This window comes from Leptodactylus fuscus, chromosome 7 (assembly GCF_031893055.1).
Source record: "Leptodactylus fuscus isolate aLepFus1 chromosome 7, aLepFus1.hap2, whole genome shotgun sequence".
Lineage (NCBI taxonomy): Eukaryota > Metazoa > Chordata > Amphibia > Anura > Leptodactylidae > Leptodactylus > Leptodactylus fuscus.
The window spans coordinates 134,594,036-134,616,543 of NC_134271.1; the positions used below are offsets into that span (position 1 = coordinate 134,594,036).

The 22,508-nt window shown below is 45.6% G+C and overlaps 1 protein-coding gene and 1 pseudogene across 1 annotated transcript; both read left to right on the forward strand.

Moving 5' to 3' along the window:
• The first annotated feature begins 246 nt into the window (after window positions 1–246).
• On the forward strand, window positions 247–1,174 carry LOC142214545 (olfactory receptor 5G9-like; annotated as a pseudogene).
• A 19,910-nt stretch (window positions 1,175–21,084) lies between these two features.
• LOC142212969 (olfactory receptor 12D1-like) lies at window positions 21,085–22,014 on the forward strand. Its single transcript, XM_075281104.1, has one exon. The coding sequence runs from the start codon at window positions 21,085–21,087 to the stop codon at window positions 22,012–22,014; it is 930 nt and encodes a 309-aa protein (XP_075137205.1).
• The last annotated feature ends 494 nt before the right edge of the window (window positions 22,015–22,508 follow it).

Sequence of the window (22,508 nt, forward strand, 5' to 3'; positions counted from 1 at the left end):
GGAATCCCAGCACACAAGATTAACTGCAGCAGTAGTCAAACATTGATAAATTCCATTCTATGGAGAGACCCAGGAGTGAGGCTCAGGCTTCTCTTAGGTAGTCCGGTAGAGATGAATACACCGGCACAACACCCCACCAATCTAGGAGTTTTGTATCATTTGGGATATTAGTGGAATACCCCTTCTATTGTCCATTAATGATTTGATTCTGTTTAACAATGTTGGTTTCCAGATACAAGGCTCACAATGAATGAAGACAACTATACCTCAGTAACATATTTTATCTTTGATGGTCTAGGAGTTCAAGATGATCTTCGGGTAATTTCCTTTGTAATTTTTTTGTTGTTATACATAGTAGACTTGTCGGCAAATCTGTCTATTATAATTATCCCTATTTTTCATTCCGCTCTCCATACACCCATGTATTTCTTCTTGTATAACTTAGCTTTCCTTGATATGGGTTTCTCATCGGTGGTTATCCCCAAGATGCTCACAGATCTTAGATCACAGGAGAAGATGATCTCATTCTATGGCTGTATGCTACAAGTACATTGTTTCCATTTCTTTGGTAGTACAGAAGCCATAATGTTTTCCGTCATGTCTTATGACAGATATGTGGCCATTGCACAACCTTTAAGATACTCAACCATCATGACTTACAAGGTCTGTTATAGTTTAACCTTATGTACTTGGGTTATTGGATTTTGCCATGCCTCGGTCCACAGTATAATGATTTCAAGGCTTCCATTTCATGGGCCAAATGTGGTGAAACATTTCTTCTGTGATGTTAAACCAGTGCTAGATTTGGCGAGTACAGATGTAACTCAACATGAACCTTCTTTTTGGAATCACCGGAACAATAACTATAATAACCTTAACTTTAAACATAATCTCCTACAGTTTAATTGGAAAATTTCTTTTAAAAATAAAGACCTCAGAAGGACGAAAACGCGCATTGTCCACCTGCAGCGGCCATTTTACTGTGATTACTCTCCTATATGGAACAGGTTTATTCACTTACCTGCGCCCTAATACAAAGGGTTCTTTAGATCAGGAGAGAGCGGCTGCCATTATGTTCACCATTATAACCCCAACGTTAAACCCAATGATCTATACGTTAAGGAACAAAGACATGAAGAAAGCTTTCCAGAAGTTGCTGAAAATTTCTCATTAAGGCAAATACAAAAAATCTATACACTACAGAGGGGACAGAATTTTAACTCAATGGTTTCAATCCATTTTAATGGCTTTTGTTGTCTTCAGTGTCAAGATAACATGGTGCGGGGTGCTATGAATGTAATGTTAACATTTGCAACATCTATTATTTACAAATATTGCATAACCCAGATCTGTAGAGTAAGGGCTAGTTCACACGGGGACATGGACGCTGATTTTGACAGCAGATTTTGCGGCCAAATCAGCGTCCATACAATGTCCACACTATGTGAACTGCTCCCGCCGCGACCATCGCGGTCGCGGCTTTCACCTCCGCTGTCGGCTCAAATGAATGAGCCGACATGGAGGGCGCTGCGGCTGGGCGGAAGCCGCGGCTCATCGCGAGCGGCTTCCGCCCGAAAGATAGGTCATGTCGCTTCTTTTTCTGCTAGCGAGCTAGCAGAAAAAAAAAAGCGAGTAGTTCACATAGGGATACATTGTATGGACGCTGATTTGGCCGCGAAATCCGCTGTCAAAATCAGCGTCCATGTCCCCGTGTGAACTAGCCCTAAGAATTAATTTCACATACATTCGCTACATATTTTTTTCATTTGCCTATACTTATAGTTAATAGAGATGAGCGAACAGTAAAATGTTCGAGATTCCATTTTTGTTTCGAGTAGCCCCTCAATATTCGACTATTGGAATCGAATATCGAACCCTATTATAGTCTATGGGGGGAAAATGCTCGTTTCAGGGGTAGGCAACATTCGATCAAATTACACTTACCAAGTCCACGAGTGAGGGTCGGGCTGGATCCTCCGAGAAGTCTTCTCCGTGCAGCGTCCCCGCGGCGTCTTCCGGCTCTGAATTCACTCTGCCAGGCATCGGGCCTGGGCAGAGCAGACTGCGCATGCCTGCACTACAAGCGGACATGCGCAGTCGGCTCTGCCCAGGTCTGATGCCTGGCAGAGTGAATTCAGAGCCGGAAGACGCCGCGGGGAAGCTGCATGGAGAAGACTTCTAAAAGGTAGGAGAAGAACCAGCGTTGATTGGCTGACTGTATAGCATTCGGCCGATCAATGCTGGTTCTGCATCGAACTTTTCCATTCAAATAGCGAGTGGTACTCGATCGAGTACGAGTATTTCGAATACCGTAGTATTCGATCGAATGCCTACACGCTCATCTCTAATAGTTAAGTATTCACAGTAATGACAGTGGAAATAAATAGTATTTGATTAAATAAAATAAAAACAATTTTCAAAATTAAAAGACTTTGGGGTTCTGAAGTTTCATTCCTCCTTGTTGGGTTTCTTTAGTCTTAAGCCTTCGCGTCTTTTCTCACTACATATTTACATTTTGGACAAACTGATTTGGCATTCAATATCATCCTTCTGATGACACCCCATTATATACTTTGCCCATTATATCACCCTTACACTACTACAAAACCTGCTCGTCTTCTGTTTGTATAATTTGCGCCCTCTCTCTGCCTAAACCTGAATATTTCTAGAAGTGAACTTCTTGAGTTTACTATCTAATGATTTTACGAAGGCTGGATTTACACCAGTATTCAAACTCCGTTCGGTGTTTGGGTACACAAATCTTTTCTCTCCACGTTTTTTGGCCGGAAACCCAGTGGACCCCTTTATAGTTTATGGGGTCCATGGGTAACCGCTTTTTAAGTGAATTAAATTTCTGCCTTTCAGGTCCCCAAGCGGACCTGTAATACTGTGAGATTATTATTATTAATTTTTTATGTTGAATTGTCAACCTTACATAAAATTTTAAAGTGGTGCTATATAAAGAATGTTTTTTCTTTACTAAAAATGATATCTTTTTTTTTTTTTTTTTGTTACTAATGCCTAATCATTTAGAAATTTCACCAGTGTTAAGGTCATATTTTGTATGCACGGTGATACGTACTGTATACTAATGTGTCTTTCTTTACCTTTCCTCCTGGCTTAGAGTGTCCAGTAGGGTTGAGTGATCAGAAAATATCGGATTCCGATCGGCGATTGAGAAAATTTCACAATCGCAATCGGAATTCTGATCCCGATCTTTTCAGGTGGGATTAAGATTGGGGCCCATTTCCCACAATGCTTAGCTACTGGCCAATCATTGTGGGAAAAGCTTAGCACCCATAGGAATGAATGGAAGCGGCCGGCCACTTAACCCACTGCGTGCCGGTTGCATCCATTCATTCCTATGGATTTACCACAGCCTGCCACTCTTCTGCTTTGTCCCTGTTTTACCATATACTCAGATGACTATACAGTAAAACAGGGATGAAGCAGAAGAGTGGCAGGCTGCGGTAAATCACTGCGTGCTGTGCTGCTGTGAGGATGACGAGGCAAGTTCACGAGTAGATAGATACTACTGTACATTGACTTGTCTATCTACTAGACAACAATGTACAGTAATATCTATCTACACGTGAACTTCGCTCAACTTACCTGCTCAGAAGTGCTTGCCGCTGCCCTCTGCTGGTCCGGTCCTCTGTCCTTCATGTGGCTTCAGAGCGCCCTGCACCCCGCCCCCACCTCCCTAGACTAGTATTATAGAGAAGGCGGTGCTTAGGAGAGTGTGGGCGGGTACTGGGAGGGGAGACGTGACTGATCGGGATCAAATGGAAAATGAACAGAAATCGGATTTTAAAAACGATCCTGAAATTTCAAGATCGGCTCAACCCTAGTGTCCAGATGTGTGTGTGTCATCATGAGACATGTTTCTATAGGGTGATCTGCTAAATATGTTGTCTGTATGTGCTACCATCTAGTGATATATGTCAAGGCTTTGATAGCATGCTGCAATATTGTATTAAATTGATTTCATGAGAATCTGAATTCCTTACTCTTATTAGAGCTGAGTTAAATTGGACCACATGGCTGAGAGACTGTTAGGTGTGTGTATGTGTGTGTATGTGTGTGTGTCAGAAACACACAGTATTGTGGCTGCCAGCCACTAGGAGAGCATTACAGATGGACAGTGCAGGAGGAATCTGGGCCTAATAGGAAGGTTGTGACACATACAGTAGGTGCTGCTCCACCATGCAGTCACAAAGAAGCATCTAGAATCAAGGTGATATTTGGAGTGGCAGTGGAAGGCAGTTTTATTCCAGCTCCCTTGTACCGGTCTGCCTTACAAAACTGGTGGCATCAGTGTATTCATGGAAAGAAATAGCAGGGTTCATCCATTACATCCTACAGGAAATGTGCTCCTTCCTCTCCTTCTGCAAGGAGTTTGTATATTCTCCCTGTGTTTGCATGGATTTCTTGCGGGTACTCTGGTTTCCTCCATCACTCCAAAGACTTACTAAAAGGGAACTTAGTCTGTGATCTTTATATGGGACAGTGACTGCCAACATCTGTAAAGCGCTGCAGAATATGGCAACGCTATACAAGTAAGCAAAATAAATAAATCTTCTATGCAACCTCAGTGCTTCAGGACATTGCCAAAGAGGAATCACTGTCACTATAATGGACCCTCTCACCAGATATCAGACCACCAGATGCCACACTATTCTGAAACCCCACCTGTCACATCCCAACCGCACAGAATCCAGATTAGTATGAGGTTCTTCCTGCACATCATTGAGTCCAGAAGAAAGGGGGGTGGGGGTGGGGGGGTGGAGACAGAGGACACAAGTCACAGGGCACATTCCACAATACTGGAGGGAGTACAAGTCGCAGCACAATTTTACGGGGAATGCAGGTGAGGGCATAGGCAAGACGACAATCCTTAGCGGTGGAATTGGAAGGCCAAAGCACCAACTCAGACTCCTCTATTTTTCTCAGCCTGACTCCAGTCTCTTTATAAATGGCTTGCAGTCTTGGTCACACATAAGAAGCAAAGCTCTTCTAATTCATGAAAAAATGTAGCGGTTGAATTCCTTTTGATTTTTTTTTATTTTACTTACATAGCCTCAATATGATCTGCAGCACATTACAGATATTGTCATTTCTGACTGTCCCATGTAGGGCTCATAATCTACATTCCCCATCAGTATGTCTTTAAAACCCACACAAACATGGGAAGAACATACAAAATCCATGCAGCATGGCTGGATTCTAATAGATTGAGTTTTGTGTCCCAACTAGACCTGTAACACCACCAGTGATGTCCTCCTGGCAGTGGTGCGGGTCTTCTGTGAAGTAAGGGTTATACATCCTGGCCAGTGGCGCAACTAAAGTCTTGTGAGCCCCGGTGCAAACTTTTATCTGGAGTGCCCTTCCACGTCCTTTGACATTATGGATGCTGCAGCGATACCTCATATTCTTGAAAGGGATACAGCTATACTACCCACAACTGCAGTTAGCAAGAATAGTGAGTAAGCCGACATATAAAGAATATTGGGACAGTATAAGATGCTCCACAGTGGGCCCCACACAGTATAATATGCGCCACACAGTATTATATGCTCCACAGTGGCCCCCCACCTAGTATTATATGCTTTACAGTAGCCACACAGTATTATATGCTCCACAGTGGTCCCCACACAGTATAATATGCACCACACAATATTATATGCCCCCACCTAGTATTATATGCTTTACAGTAGACACACAGTATTATAGCCCCTTAAGAGCCACTGCTATTATACTTTGGGGCTGCCTTAGACCCCAGAGTATAATAATCAGAGACCCAGGGGAAGTGATTAAAAATAAACACATGCTCACCTTACCTCACTTCACCTGGGCATCCTTGCTCCGTCCTGCTGTCTTCAACATCTACCTTGGTCCTCTTATGCCTGGCAACTAAGGTCATGTGCCCAGACATCACTGCTGAGGCCTGTGTTTAGACCTCATTGGTCACGTGGAGCACGATGACATCATTACGGTGATATGCTCCATGTAACCTCTGGGGCTCAATCACAGACTCCTTTCGTGACATCTTGGGTGTGTGACCTCAGTCACAGGCCAGAAGAGCCACAGAGAGGATGCTGAGCCCAGGAGTGGTGACTATAAGTATTTTTTTTTTATTATTTTAACCAGGCTTTCTCCAACTGCTATAATGGTGGCCCAGGTTCCTGGTCATATCCAGTTGGTTGTGGGCCCTGTACCCCTCAGGCCCAATTGCAGTTGCACCCCCCATGATCCTGATACCACTGACCCTGACTTCACTGATGTGCACTAAAGGTGAGGTGTAAACCTCAGTATTCATTGAAGATCTGTATCAGCAAAGTGAGCACATTGGTTGGGTGTAAATGAAAAGTGTTTTTTTTTATTTTTAATGTAGGCATAGATGACATTACCACAGGACTAAACCCAAAGTACATAAGAATAAGGACCTGTGGGGGGTTTAGTGCCCCAAATTGTCCTGACAGGTTCTCTTTAAATGCTTTGTCAAATAAGCTACCTTTTATATATTATCTTTTATCTAAAACTGCAACTATTAAATTGTGTAGACTAGAATATAATAGACAATGTCATCCAGCTTCCTTTAAACTCATTTGACTCTGCCTTCCATCTTCAATTCACAGATATGTTCCTTCCACCTGGACTCAGGTGCAGATTAAGGGGACCATGGCCAGCTGGAAGTGACCAGGACCCTGGACCACCATAATAGTGGTCGAGGAATGCCTGGTTCTCTGTCAGTTATACATACTGCTAATGGAGAGGGGCCTGGCCCTGCCAGCCCAGGGTAGGTGATTAAAAATAAAAAAAATAAAAAATACTCACCTGACTTGTGCTCAGCATCCAGTCCTGAGTTCTTCAGGCCGGTGACTGACGCCCTGCTCCCCAGGCCACACTGCTAGGGCCTGAAATTGGGTCCCATCAGTTACATGGGGTGCGCTAATATAATGAAATCATTGAACCCCATGTGACCACTGGGTCAGACTCAAATTTTTGGGCCTAATCTGTAGCGGAAAGCTGCAAGCATGCTGATGTTCTGCACCATGAGCCGGGGGCATAAGATAAAGAAGAATCCAAAGCAGATGTCTATCTCAATTTCCTTTGATTTCCAATGTCTGAACAGGTTATATCTAGAGATGAGCAAACACTAAAATGTTCGAGGTTCGAAATTCGATTCGAACAGCCGCTCAATGTTCGTGTGTTCGAACGGGTTTCGAACCCCATTATAGTCTATGGGGAACAGATACTCGTTAAGGGGGAAACCCAAATCCGTGTCTGGAGGGTCACCAAGTCCACTATGACACCCCAGGAAATGATGCCAACACCCTGGAATGACACCTCTGAGACAAGTTGTCTCAGAGATTTAACCTGTCAGTTTCCACTGTGAGGAACATAGTAAGGAAATGGAAGACCACAGGGACAGTTCTTGTTAAGCCCAGAAGTGGCAGGCCAAGAAAAATATCAGAAAGGCAGAGAAGAAGAATGGTGAGAACAATCAAGGACAATCCACAGACCACCTCCAAAGAGCTGCAGCATCATCTTGCTGCAGATGGTGTCACTGTGCATCGGTCAACTATACAGCGCACTTTGCACAAATAGAAGCTGTATGGGAGAGTGATGAGAAAGAAGCCGTTTCTGCACGTACGCCACAAATAGAGTTGCCTGAGGTATGAAAAAGCACATTTGGACAAGGCAGCTTCATTTTGGAAACAAAAATTGAGTTGTTTGGTTATAAAAAAAAGGCGTTATGCATGGCGTCCAAAAAGAAACAGCATTCCAAGAAAAACACATGCTACCCACTGTAAAATTTGGTGGAGGTTCCATCATGATTTGGGGCTGTGTGGCCAATGCCGGCATCGGGAATCTTGTTAAAGTTGAGAGTCGCATGGATTCCACTCAGTATCAGCAGATTCTTGAGAATAATGTTCAAGAATCAGTGACGAAGTTGAAGTTACGCCGGGGATGGATATTTCAGCAAGACAATGATCCAAAACACTGCTCCAAATCCTCAGGCATTCATGCAGAGGAACAATTACAATGTTCTGGAATGGCCATCCCAGTCCCCAGACCTGAATATCATTGAACATCTGTGGGATGATTTGAAGCGGGCTGTCCATGCTCGGCGACCATCTAACTTAACTGAACTTGAATTGTTTGTCCAAAATACCTTTATCCAGGATCCAGGAACTGATTAAAAGCTACAGGAAGCGACTAGAGGCTGTTATCTTTGCAAAAGGAGGATCTACTAAATATTAATGTCACTTTTCTGTTGAGGTGCCCATACTTTTGCACCGGTCAAATTTTGGTTTAATGCATATTGCACATTTTCTGTTAGTACAATAAACCTCATTTCAATCCTGAAATATTACTGTGTCCATCAGTTATTAGATATATCAAACTGAAATGGCTGTTATAAACACCAAAATATTTAGAACTAAAAATGATTAAGATTAATAGGGGTGCCCAAACTTTTTCATAGGACTGTATATATATATATATATATATATATATATATATATATATATATATATATATATATATATATATATATATATATAATGCGACTATGTGTACAGAGCCCTACAGAGCTGGACAACCTTCACTTGACTTCGGCTTTATTACAATAGTTTCTATGAAGTAGGCTTCTATGGAAATCCGGAGTAACTTCTCAGTAAACAGTGCGGTTTTATTAGAATATAGATGTATATATCCTCTGCCTATTGTATAGAGTCATGTGATCACTGTATACACTGCCGGCCATTCAGCACTTGCCCAGATGACATTATCACAGTCCGGAATTCCTCAAAATCCTGATGACATCATGAAGCCGGTGACATCACAGTGTACTGTACAATCTATATAACTTGGGGAATGTCCTGGAGGAAGCTGAGGGTTTTACAGATGGAGAGAGTGATGGATGTGATAAATGTGCTATTCGTTTTTGTGACAATTTCCCAAAGCTTTGCGGACGGGAGGCCGACCATGACACCTGCAGGTACAGTAATGGACATTAATAGCTGGGGGGCTTTACAGGTGGCTGTTTGGAGGGGGGGGGGGTCAGGAATTTCCTTGTGTGTTATTCTCCTAATGTAATGATTAGAGATGAGCGAACACTAAAATGTTCGAGGTTCGAAATTCGATTCGAACAGCCGCTCAATGTTCGTGTGTTCGAACGGGTTTCGAACCCCATTATAGTCTATGGGGAACAGATACTCGTTAAGGGGGAAACCCAAATCCGTGTCTGGAGGGTCACCAAGTCCACTATGACACCCCAGGAAATGATGCCAACACCTCTGGAATGACACTGGGACAGCAGGGGAAGCATGTCTGGGGGCATCTAACACACCAAAGACCCTCTATTACCCCAACATCACAGCCTAACAACTACACACTTTACACACTCAATACCACCTCTCTGACAGTAGGAAAACACCTTGAAACATGTGTATTTGGCACTTGCAGTGAGGAGAGCTTGTCACCAGCAGTGAATTTGGCCCTTGTAGTAAGTTGAGGTTGGCACCAACATTTGTTTTGAAAATCAGGGTGGATTGAGCCTCTAACCAGCAGAGTTTGGGCAAATTCATGGTGGAGGGAGCCTCTAAAAACCCCAGTTTGGACCAATTCATGGTGGAGGGAGCCTCTAAAAACCCCAGTTTGGACCAATTCATGGTGGAGGGAGCCTCTAAAAACCCCAGTTTGGACCAATTCATGATGGAGGGAGCCTCTAAACAGCCCAGTTTGGGCAAATTCATGGTGGAGGGAGCCTCTAAAAACCCCAGTTTGGACCAATTCATGGTGGAGGGAGCCTCTAAAAACCCCAGTTTGGACCAATTCATGGTGGAGGGAGCCTCTAAACAGCCCAGTTTGGGCAAATTCATGGTGGAGGGAGCCTCTAAACAGCCCAGTTTGGACCAATTCATGGTGGAGGGAGCCTCTAAAAACCCCAGTTTGGACCAATTCATGGTGGAGGGAGCCTCTAAACAGCCCAGTTTGGACCAATTCATGGTGGAGGGAGCCTCTAACCAGCAGAGTTGGTGGAAATCAGGGTGGAGGGAGCCTCTAACTAGCAGAGTTGTGGGAAAGCAGGGTGGAGGGAGCCTCTAACCAGCAGAGTTGGTGGAAATCAGGGTGGAGGGAGCCTCTAACCAGCAGAGTTGGGGGAAATCAGGGTGGAGGGAGCCTAGTATTAGCAGAATTGTGCAACGCTTATGGTGGATGAGTATGAGGATGCAGAGGAATTGGAGAGGTTGAGTACAGACATGGAGTTTCATGTTGGGGTGCTTTACACAGGTGGGCACAAAAATGAAGGCTCTATCCAGTGGTGGTTCATTTTTATCAAAGTGAGCCGGTCGGCACTCTCAGCTGACAGACGGGTGCGCTTGTCAGTGATGATGCCACCGGCTGCACTGAACACCCTCTCAGATAGGACGCTGGCGGCAGGACAGGACAGCACCTCCAAGGCATATAGGGCAAGTTCAAGCCACAGGTCCAACTTCGACACCCAATACGTGTAGGGCGCAGAGGGGTCGGAGAGGACAGGGCTGTGATCGGAAAGGTATTCCCGCAACATGCGCCTATACTTCTCACGCCTGGTGACACTAGGACCCTCCGTGGCGGCACTTTGGCGAGGGGGTGCCATCAAGGTGTCCCAGACCTTAGACAGTGTGCCCCTCGTTTGTGTGGACCGGTGAGAACTTGGTTGCCTACTGGAGGAACTGCCCTCCCTGCCGCCAACGTCACATGCTGGAAACATCTCCATCATATTCTGCACCAATTGCCTGTGGCAAGCATTGATGCGATTGGCCCTCCCCTCTACCGGAATAAAAGACGAGATGTTGTTTTTATACCGGGGGTCAAGGATAGCAAAGATCCAGTACTGGTTGTCCTCCATGATTTTGACAATACGCTTGTCGGTTGTAAAGCACCCCAACATGAACTCAGCCATGTCTGCCACAGTGTTAGTTGGCATGACTCCTCTGGCCCCACCGGAAAGTTCAATCTCCATTTCCTCCTCATCCTCCATGTCTACCCATCCGCGCTGCAACAATGGGACGATTCGAAGTTGCCCGGAAGCCTCCTGTATCACCATCACATCATCGGACAACTCTTCTTCCTCCTCCTCCTCCTCCTCCTCCTCCTCCTCCTCCATTAAACGCAGTGAAGCGGACAGATGTGTGGACCTACTCTCCAGCTGTGACGGATCAGATGCTATCCCTAACTCCTCTTTGTGATCTGAGTTATCCCTGATGTCAATCAGGGATTCTCTCAGAACACACAAGAGCGGGATTGTAAGGCTCACCGTCACATCCTCAGAGCTCACCCTCCTTGTGGACTCCTCAAAGACCCGTAGGATGTCACAAAGGTCTCTCATCCATGGCCACTCATGGATGTGAAACTGAGGCAGCTGACTTTGTGGCACCCTAGGGTTTTGTAGCTGGTATTCCATCAAAGGTCTCTGCTGCTCAACCACTCTATTCAACATCTGAAACGTTGAGTTCCAGCGTGTGGGGACGTCGCACAAAAGCCAGTGTTGTGGCACATGCAGGCGTTGCTGGAGAGATTTTAAGCTAGCAGCGGCTACTGTCGACTTGCGAAAGTGGGCGCACATGCGCCGCACTTTCACCAGTAGCTCTGGAACATTGGGGTAACTCTTTAGGAAACGTTGCACCACTAGGTTGAAGACGTGGGCCAGGCATGGAACATGTTGGAGTCCGGCAAGCTCCAGAGCTGCTACCAGGTTCTGGCCGTTATCACAAACGACCATGCCTGGGCCCAGGTGCAGCGGCTCAAACCATATTGCCGTCTCATCGAGGAGGGCATCCCTCACCTCGGAGGCAGTGTGCTGTCTGTCCCCCAAGCTGATCAGCTTCAGCACAGCCTGCTGACGTCTACCAACGCCAGTGTTGCAACGTTTCCAACTCGTAGCTGGGGTCAATCTAACAGCGGAGGAGGAGGCGGTGGCGGAGGAGGAGGCGGTAGAGGAGGAGGAGGAGGGGGGTGTTCTTCTCGTGTCCCTGCCAGGAATGTTAGGCGGGGAGACGAGGTACACCAGGCCAGTTTGGGAAGCAGTCCCAGCCTCAACTACATTCACCCAGTGTGCCGTCAGTGAAATGTAGCGTCCCTGTCCGCATGCACTTGTCCACGCGTCGGTGGTCAAGTGGACCTTTGTGCAAAGCGCGGAACTAAGGGCCCGCCTGATGTTGAGTGACACGTGCTGGTGCAAGGCGGGGACGGCACACCGGGACAAGTAGTGACGGCTAGGGACGGCATAGCGAGGTGCCGCAGTTGCCATCAGGTCCAGGAAGGCGGGAGTTTCAACAAGCCGGAATGCCAACATCTCCTGGGCCAGCAGTTTAGCGATGTTGGCGTTCAAGGCTTGCGCGTGTGGGTGGTTAGCAGTGTATTTCTGCCGCCGCTCCAATGTCTGAGAGATGGTGGGTTGTTGTAAAGAAGCACCTGATGGTGCCTTTGATGGTGCAGGAGAAGGAGATAAGACAGGAACAGGGGAGGATGAGGGAGAAGTCAACAAAGTGGCGGAGGCAGATGAAGTGGTGTCCTGGCTCGTCCTCTGGAGTGCATCGCCAGCACAGTCAGCAGTGGCAGTGGCAGAGGCAGTGGCAGAGGCAGTGGCAGTGGCGTGAACGGCAGGCGGCCTTTGTCCTGCCGTTGCTGCCTGCCACTGATTCCAGTGCTTGGATTCCAAATGACGGCGCATTGAAGTGGTGGACAGGTTGCTCTTCTCAGAGCCCCTAATCAATTTCGAGAGGCAAATTGTGCAGACAACACTATATCTGTCCTCGGCGCATTCCTTGAAAAAACTCCACACCTTCGAGAAATGTGCCCTCGAGGTGGGAGTTTTTCGGGGCTGGGTACGAACTGGAACATCTTGGGACATTCCGGGTGTGGCCTGGCTTCGCCTAAGCTGCTGACCTCTGCCTCTAGCTACCCTTTTTGGTGCTGCACCTGCCTCAACATCCACACTACTTTCCCCGCTTGACATCCCCCCTGTCCAGGTCGGGTCAGTGTCCTCATCATCCACCACTTCCTCTTCCAACTCCTGTCTCATTTCCTCCTCCCGCACAATGCGCCGGTCAACTGGATGCCCTGACGGCAACTGCGTCACATCATCGTCGATGAGGGTGGGTTGCTGGTCATCCACCACCAAATCGAACGGAGATGGAGGAGACTCTAGTGTTTGAGCATCTGGACACAGATGCTCCTCTGTTAGGTTCGTGGAATCGTGACGTGGAGAGGCAGGTTGAGGGACAATGAAAGGAGCGGAGAACAGCTCTGGGAAGCAGGGACAGTTGGGGTTATTGTTCTGTGAAGCTTGGGAATTTTGGGAGGAAGGAGGACAAGACTGTTGGGTAATAGGAGGAGAGGAGGCAGAGTCTGACTGGCTGCTGGACAATGTGCTGTAAGCATTCTCTGACAGCCATTGCAAGACCTGTTCCTGGTTCTCGGGCCTACTAAGGTTTGTACCCTGCAGTTTAGTTAATGTGGCAAGCAACCCTGGCACTGTGGAGTGGCGCAATGCTTGCTGCCCCACAGGAGTAGGCACGGGACGCCCTGTGGCTTCACTGCTACCTTGCTCCCCAGAACCATTCCCCCGACCTCGCCCACGGCCTCGTCCACGTCCCTTTCCGGGAGCCTTGCGCATTTTGAATTCCCAGTTAGAAATTGGCACTATATACCAGTAGCAAAAATTGTGGGTGCACGTAACCCCAATATATTCTTTGAATTCCCAGTCAGACAATGGCACTATATACCAGTAGCAAAAATTGTGGGTGCACGTAACCCCAATATATTCTTTGAATTACCAGTCAGAAACTGGCACTATATGGCAGTAGCAAGAAATGAGGGTATTTGTAACCCCAATATATTCTTTGAATTCCCAGTCAGACAATGGCACTATATACCAGTAGCAAAAATTGTGGGTGCACGTAACCCCAATATATTCTTTGAATTACCAGTCAGAAACTGGCACTATATGGCAGTAGCAAGAAATGAGGGTATTTGTAACCCCAATATATTCTTTGAATTCCCAGTCAGACAATGGCACTATATACCAGTAGCAAGAAATGAGGGTATTTGTAACCCCAATATATTCTTTGAATTCCCAGTCAGACAATGGAACTATATACCAGTAGCAAAAATTGTGGGTGCACGTAACCCCAATATATTCTTTGAATTCCCAGTGAGACAATGGCACTATATGGCAGTAGCAAAAATAGTGGGTGTATATAGCCCCAATTCTATTGCTAGGGGACTTGCAGGGTATTTCTGAGGTGAAGGTGGGGGGGCACACCGTTGGAACGGGGATTTGGGGTGTATATATGGGGTATACGGGAATACACTGTCAGTGTGTTCCATTCAGGATCCTGGGAAAGCTGGGTTGCGGTGATTGAGCCCGTCAGTGCCACGTTACACTGACAAGCTTCTCCCTGGAATTGAAGTTATATGTAAGCCCAATATATTCTTTGAATTCCCAGTGAGACAATGGCACTACATGGCAGTAGCAAAAATAGTGGGTGTATATAGCCCCAATTCTATTGCTAGGGGACTTGCAGGGTATTTCTGGGGTGAAGGTGGGGGGGCACACCGTTGGAACGGGTATCGGGGGTATATATCGGGTATACGGGAATACACTGACAGTGTATTCCATTCAGGATCCTGGGAAAGCTGGGTTGCGGCGATTGAGCCCGTCAGTGCCACGTTACACTGACAAGCTTCTCCCTGGAATTTAGCTCTTACAAGAGCTGTTGGTTGTCTTCTCCTTCCTATCCTAGCCTGTCCCTGCCTACCCAGAATCTAAGCCCTAGCTAGCTGGACGGAAACCTCCGTCCCCGGTGAATTGCAAGCTCAGAATGACGCGAACCTGGGCGGCGCTGTTCTTTTAAATTAGAGGTCACATGTTTTCGGCAGCCAATGGGTTTTGCCTACTTTTTTCAACGTCACCGGTGTCGTAGTTCCTGTCCCACCTACCCTGCGCTGTTATTGGAGCAAAAAAGGCGCCAGGGAAGGTGGGAGGGGAATCGAGTAATGGCGCACTTTACCACGCGGTGTTCGATTCGATTCGAACATGCCGAACAGCCTAATATCCGATCGAACATGAGTTCGATAGAACACTGTTCGCTCATCTCTAGTTATATCTACTTGTATGGAATGGAATATATTACACTACACTCCAGTAGGTCTCTGTCAGAAAAAAAAGCCGATTTTTTTTTTTTCTCCTGTATTGTGCATGAATTACTCCAAAAGGAGCCCATTGGATATCTGTTACCCAAGGGCCCACACAATCCTTGAGACGGCACTGCTTGTCAGTAGAGATGAGCGAACAGTGTTCTATCGAACACATGTTCGATCGGATATCAGGGTGTTCGCCATGTTCGAATCGAATCGAACACCGCGTGGTAAAGTGCGCCAAAATTCGATTCCCCTCCCACCTTCCCTGGCGCCTTTTTTGCACCAATAACAGCGCAGGGGAGGTGGGACAGGAACTACGACACCGGGGGCATTGAAAAAAATTGGAAAAAGTCATTGGCTGCCGAAATCAGGTGACCTCCATTTTAGACGAATAGTGGATTTCAAATCCGGGTCATATGAGAATGTGAACTTTGTGACTATGACAGGGATAGCTGTACAGGCAGGGATAGCTAGGGATAACCTTTATTTAGGGGGGAATGTTATTAAAAATAACTTTTTGGGGCTCTATCGGGTGTGTAATTGTGATTTTTGTGAGAAACTTTTTCCCATAGAAATGCATTGGCCAGTGCTGATTGGCCAGAGTACGGAACTCGACCAATCAGCGCTGGCTCTGCTGGAGGAGGCGGAGTCTAAGATCGCTCCACACCAGTCTCCATTCAGGTCCGACCTTAGACTCCGCCTCCTCCAGCAGAGCCAGCGCTGATTGGCCGAATTCCGTACTCTGGCCAATCAGCACTGGCTAATGCATTGTATTGGCGTGATGAAGCAGTGCTGAATGTGTGTGTTTAGCACACACATTCAGCTCTACTTCATCGGGCTAATAGAATGCATTGGCCAATCAGCGCTGGCCAATGCATTCTATTAGCTTGATGAAGCAGAGTGTGCACAAGGGTTCAAGCTTATATCTGCTACATCAGAGCCGAGGGTGCGCTTGAACCCTTGTGCAGCCTCGGCTCTGCTACATCAGAGCCGAGGGTGCGCTTGAACCCTTGTGCACACTCTGCTTCATCAAGCTAATAGAATGCATTGGCCAGCGCTGATTGGCCAATGCATTCTATTAGGCCGATGAAGTAGAGCTGAATGTGTGTGCTAAGCACACACATTCAGCACTGCTTCATCACGCCAATACAATGCATTAGCCAGTGCTGATTGGCCAGAGTACGGAATTCGGCCAATCAGCGCTGGCTCTGCTGGAGGAGGCGGAGTCTAAGGTCGGACCTGAATGGAGACTGGTGTGGAGCGATCTTAGACTCCGCCTCCTCCAGCAGAGCCAGCGCTGATTGGTCGAGTTCCGTACTCTGGCCAATCAGCGCTGGCCAATGCATTCTATTAGCCCGATGAAGTAGAGCTGAATGTGTGTGCTTAGCACACACATTCAGCTCTACTTCATCGGGCTAATAGAATGCATTGGCCAATCAGCGCTGGCCAATGCATTCTATTAGCGTGAACTGAGTTTGCACAGGGGTTCTAGTGCACCCTCGGCTCTGCTACATCAGATTGCTACATCTGATGTAGCAGTGCCGAGTGTGCATCAGATGTGTAGTTGAGCAAAACTGACTCAGCACTGCTAAGTCTCTGCATTCGCATAGGAATGCATTGGCCAGCCTTCGGCCAATCAGCGCTGGCTCTGCCGGAGGAGGCGGAGTCTAAGGTCGGACCTGAATGGAGACTGGTGTGGAGCGATCTTAGACTCCGCCTCCTCCAGCAGAGCCAGCGCTGATTGGTCGAGTTCCGTACTCTGGCCAATCAGCACTGGCCAATGCATTTCTATGGGGAAAAGTTAGCTTGCGAAAATCGCAAACTGACAGGGATTTCCATGAAATAAAGTGACTTTTATGCCCCCAGACATGCTTCCCCTGCTGTCCCAGTGTCATTCCAGGGTGTTGGTATCATTTCCTGGGGTGTCATAGTGGACTTGGTGACCCTCCAGACACGAATTTGGGTTTCCCCCTTAACGAGTATATGTTCCCCATAGACTATAATGGGGTTCGAAACCCATTCGAACACTCGAACAGTGAGCGGCTGTTCGAATCGAATTTCGAACCTCGAACATTTTAGTGTTCGCTCATCTCTACTTGTCAGTAAAATCTTTCTTTCCCTCTATTCTACACCATCTGTCCTTCTCTGCACAGCTACTTCCAAACAGGCAAGCTTTCTGCCCAAAAAAAAACACACAACCTCCCCATACCCTTACTTATACCTGCTTTCCCTCTCCCTGCTTCTATTTACTTCTGGTGACATGTCTCCTAACCCTGGACCACCCCACATAGCTGGATCAATGTATGGAATCCCCTGAATCTTACACCTATCTTACTTGCTCCTATCCCTTGGCCAACTGATTGAATCTCATGGTTTTCAATACCATTGCTATGCTGACGACACTCAAATATATCTCTCTGGACCAGGCATTGCCTCTCTGTTGTCCAGTGTCTAGCAGCCATAGCCTCCTTTCTATCCTCCCGTTTTCTAAAACTGAATATGGAGAAAATTGAGTTTATAATCTTCACCACACCTCACATGGCCCATTTACCTGACCCACGTATCAAAGTTAATGGAACCACCATTATCCCAGTCCCATGGGTCAGTTTCCTTGGCATAACCTTGGACTCTGACCTATCCTTCAAGTTGCACATCCGAGCCCTCAACACCTTCAACTCAACATCTATTGAATCTGCTCCTTCTTCAACTCAAACTACAAAGAAGCTAGTCCATGCCCTGGTAATCTCCCACTTAGATTACTGTAACACCTACTGTAAAAGCCTTCTCCATGGCCTCCCAGCAAATACTTTTGCCCCCTCCAATCCACTTTAAACAGTACTGCTCACTTAATACACCTATTCTCCATTCTTCATCAGCCACTCTCCTCTGCCAATCTTTTCACTGACTACCCATTGCCAAATGAATAGAGTTCAAAATACTAATGCTGACATACAAAGCCATCCACAAGTTGTCTCCTCCATATATCTCTGACCTAATCTCCCGCTACCTGCCCACACTGGTGTAACTATTGGGGGACCTGGGACATGAGGGCCCAGCAACAGTCGCTACCGCTGCTTTTTTTTGTTTGTTTTTTTTTTGTTTGTTTTTTTAAGACCGTTACCAGCTGGAGTAACTCCAGCCAGTAATAGGCCCTATTTACTTACCTCTCCTGGCAGACTTCAGGCCTACTTGCGTGACATCCCTGATGTCACATGGCTGGGGCCTGCGTCCTTATGCGTTGTGATGCAGGCCCGGGTCAAGTGACATCTAGAGATGAGCGAGTAGTATTCAATCGACTACCTCCCTGCCATAGGTATTTGTGTAAGCGGCCAAACACCAAAGGGTTAAGCGCATCGAATATTCAATGCATTTAACCCCTTGGTGTTCAGCCACTTACACGAATACCTATGGCGGGGAGGTAGTTGATGGAATACTACTCGCTCACCTCTAGTGACACCCCATACTTCATTAAAGATGGCCGACATCAGCAGGGACCGCACCGGAGCCAGATATAGGTAAGTAACAGTGTTTTTTTTTAGATTTGTACCCTCCCCTGGGTCTCCAATTATTATACTGTGTGCAGGGGCAACTAGGGGCATAATAGTGCATGCAGGAATGCGGGGGAGAAGTTGGTCAGGGCGGAGGGGGTCATGTCAAAAGTTCGCCACGGGGCCACGCCATTCCTAGTTATGCCACTGTGCCCACACTTAACCTCCGATCCTCCAAAGACCTACTCTGCTCTGCTCTTGTTCGCTCTTCACACAACAGACTCCCAGATTTCTCCAGTGCATTCCCCATACTGTGGAACTTGCTACCATAACACAATGACTACCCACCACAATCACAGGCTTCAAGAGGGCCCTGAAGACTCACCTATTCAGGAAGGCCTACAACCTCCAACAACACTACTACCACCACCTGAACAGTCTCCCCCTCACCTTCTTTCTCTATCGCTCTACCCTCACAGATTGTATTCCCATGCAGGCAGGGTCCTCTACCCCACTGTGCCAGAAGCTTTATTTGATGTCTTCTAATTTTGGACAAATGGGTGAGTATCTGTATACTTCTACTGGAGATGTATTTACAGCATTTATTGAAACTAAAAGAAATACTATAAGTATTGTAGATAAACTTTATGGTACCTGATTAGCAGACTCGAATGATTATGATTAGAGATGAGCGAGTAGTATTCGATCGAATACTACGGTATTCGAAATACTCGTACTCGATCGAGTACCACTCGCTATTCGAATGGAAAAGTTCAATGCAGAACCAGCATTGATTGGCCGAATGCTATACAGTCGGCCAATCAACGCTGGTTCTTCTCCTACCTATAGAAGTCTTCTCCGTGCAGCTTCCCCGCGGCGTCTTACGGCTCTTCATTCACTCTGCCAGACATCGGGCATGTCCGCTTGTAGTGCGGGCATGCGCAGTCGGCTCTGCCCAGGCCCGATACCAGGCAGAGTGAATTCAGAGCCGGAAGATGCTGCAGGGACACTGCATGGAGAAGACTTCTCGGAGGATCCAGCCCGACCCTCACTCGTGGACTTGGTAAGTATAATTTGATCGATTTGTTGCCTACCCCTGAAACGAGCATTTTCCCCCCATAGACTATAATAGGGTTCGATATTTGATTCGAGTAGTCGAATATTAAGGGGCTACTCGAAACGAATATCGAACCTAGAACATTTTACTGTTCGCTCATCTCTAATTATGATAAAATAGATGTTTGTGTTTGGCCTTTAATGTTTATTATCAATAGTTTAATAACACGTTTTCCACTGTGGGTTCAATTGCCGGAATCCTTTGTAGACCAAACCCACCGAGAGCACTTAATGGTAATTACTACATAGAAAAACATCCACTGAACACTATATATTATATATATGACACAAAGGTTTGCTGCGCTTTCCCTTTCGGATTGCTTGTACAGAAAAACTAGACTCTCAAGACAGAAAACTGAGCGAAGAGGATATTGGTGTAATTTTTACTTAGTAACAAGACGACGTAAGAATAAAGAGGATACCGATGTTATTTTTGTTAATAACTAAAGACATAAGAATAAAGTTAAGGTATGTGTAAATATATATAATAGGGTTTAATAGAATGATGATATAGAATAACAAATTTATCAAAAATCAAGCCACGTCGCAAAAATATAACAATTGAAAACTATTTTCATTAGAATGGCCACTTTGTATAAAAAACAAAAATCAAAATTTGGCTTTGCCTTCCAAATGAATATTGATCTACTTTAATATTATGTAAAACCATTATTACCACCATCCAGATATTTCCATCACAAATATGATATGACTCCCTATTCTTGTGATTCTTTGGAGTGCGGCACCTAATGTATCGAGTACGGGTATGCAGACATGATTAGCTGCTCTGTTCCACTGGTTCCTTTCAATACAGATAAAAAGTGATTCCTACCATTATATAGGCTAAAAAAAACCTGAAGGCAGATGAGGTAGAGTAGACCCTCTCAATGGATCAAAATATAACAATTCGGTTACACTATACCTTATCCACCGGATACGGCAAAACTGCAAAATTGGTGGGGATTACCCACTGGGGTCCTATCAATCATGAAAACAAGGATTCCCCCAGATTGAATGGCTCAGAAATCACAAGTTGACAAATACAATTGTATGAAGTGGTAGATATAGACAAGTAATGTGTTTGAGCTTCTCTTTGGTAGTCCCATAGAGATAAACAGTGGCAGTGGACCCCATCGATCTACCATTTATCTTCTATGATGGTGACTGTTACCGGGATACCCTTTAAATCGTTCATGAATATTATTGAATGCTATGTCCTGGGTCTTTATAATGTGCAATATGATTTTACTTCACTATGTTGGTTCCAGATACACAATACACAATGGATGAAGACAACTATACCTCGGTAACTTATTTTGTCTTTGATGGATTGGGAATTCAAGATAATCTTCAGGTAATTCTTTTTGTAATCTTTTTGTTGTTATACATAATAGACTTGTTGGCCAATATGTCTATTATGCTTATCCCTATTTTTAACACCACTCTCCATACACCCATGTACTACTTCTTGTGGAACTTGGCTTTTCTGGACATCTGTTACTCATCGGTGGTTGTCCCCAAGATGCTCACAGATCTTATATCTCAGGAGAAGGTGATCTCATTCTATGGCTGTATGCTACAAGTACATTGTTTCCATTTCTTCGGTAGCACAGAGGCTGTACTGTTTTCAGTCATGTCTTATGACAGATTTGTGGCCATTGCACATCCATTGAGATACTCAACCATCATGAATTACAAGGTCTGTTATGGTTTAACTTTGTGTTGTTTGGTTATTGGATTTTGCCATGCCTCAGTACACAGTATAATGACTTCAAGGCTTCCATTTTGTGGACCAAATGTGGTGAAACATTTCTACTGTGATGTTAAACCAGTGCTAGATTTGGCCTGTACAGATGTAACTCTTAATTTTAACCTTCTTATTGGAATCACCGGAACAATAACTATAATAACTTTAACCTTAAATATAATTTCCTACATTTTTATTGGAAAATTTCTTCTAAAAATAAAGACCTCAGAAGGACGAAAACGCGCATTGTCCACCTGCAGCGGCCATTTTACTGTGATTACTCTGCAATATGGGACATGTCTATTCACCTACCTGCGCCCTAATACAAAGGGTTCTTTAGATCAGGAGAGAGCAGCTGCCATTATGTTCACTGTCATAACCCCAACATTAAACCCAATTATATATACATTAAGGAACAAAGACATGAAGAAAGCTTTCAAAAAGTTGCTTAAAATTTCTCATTAAGGCAAATACACGTAATATCATAAGCCCTACACACTATGTGAATAACTAAGTGATTAAAGCAATAGACATTCCCCAAAAACGCATAAATTAAAAGTACACCAGGCCCTGCTATGCATCCCCGTACACAAAAATATTGAAAAAAGTTATGTATCGCTAGAATATGATGACTTTAGAAAAAAAAATCTTTGCAAAGTTTTAGATTTTTGTTAAAGGGTTAAAATGTAAATAAAACCATATACATTTGGTATCTCTGCAATTGACCATGCATACATCAGGGAGGCTCCTCACCTCCCCTAGCGTCACCTTTGTTTCACCTCTGATCCACTGACCACGGTTCCAGAGAGGGAGTATTGAGATCTTACGCAAACACCAGGAGAACTCCTCACCCCTCCCTGGTTCCCCACCACCATCTGCTGGGTGCCCCGTCACAGAGCTTCTAGAATTCCTTACTTTGATCCTGTTACTAGATGCCCTGCCAGAAAAAATGCACCACT

Excerpts from the sequence above, each read along its gene's own strand:
- LOC142212969 (XM_075281104.1), top strand. The coding sequence starts at position 21,085 with ATGGATGAAGACAACTATACCTCGGTAACTTATTTTGTCTTTGATGGA.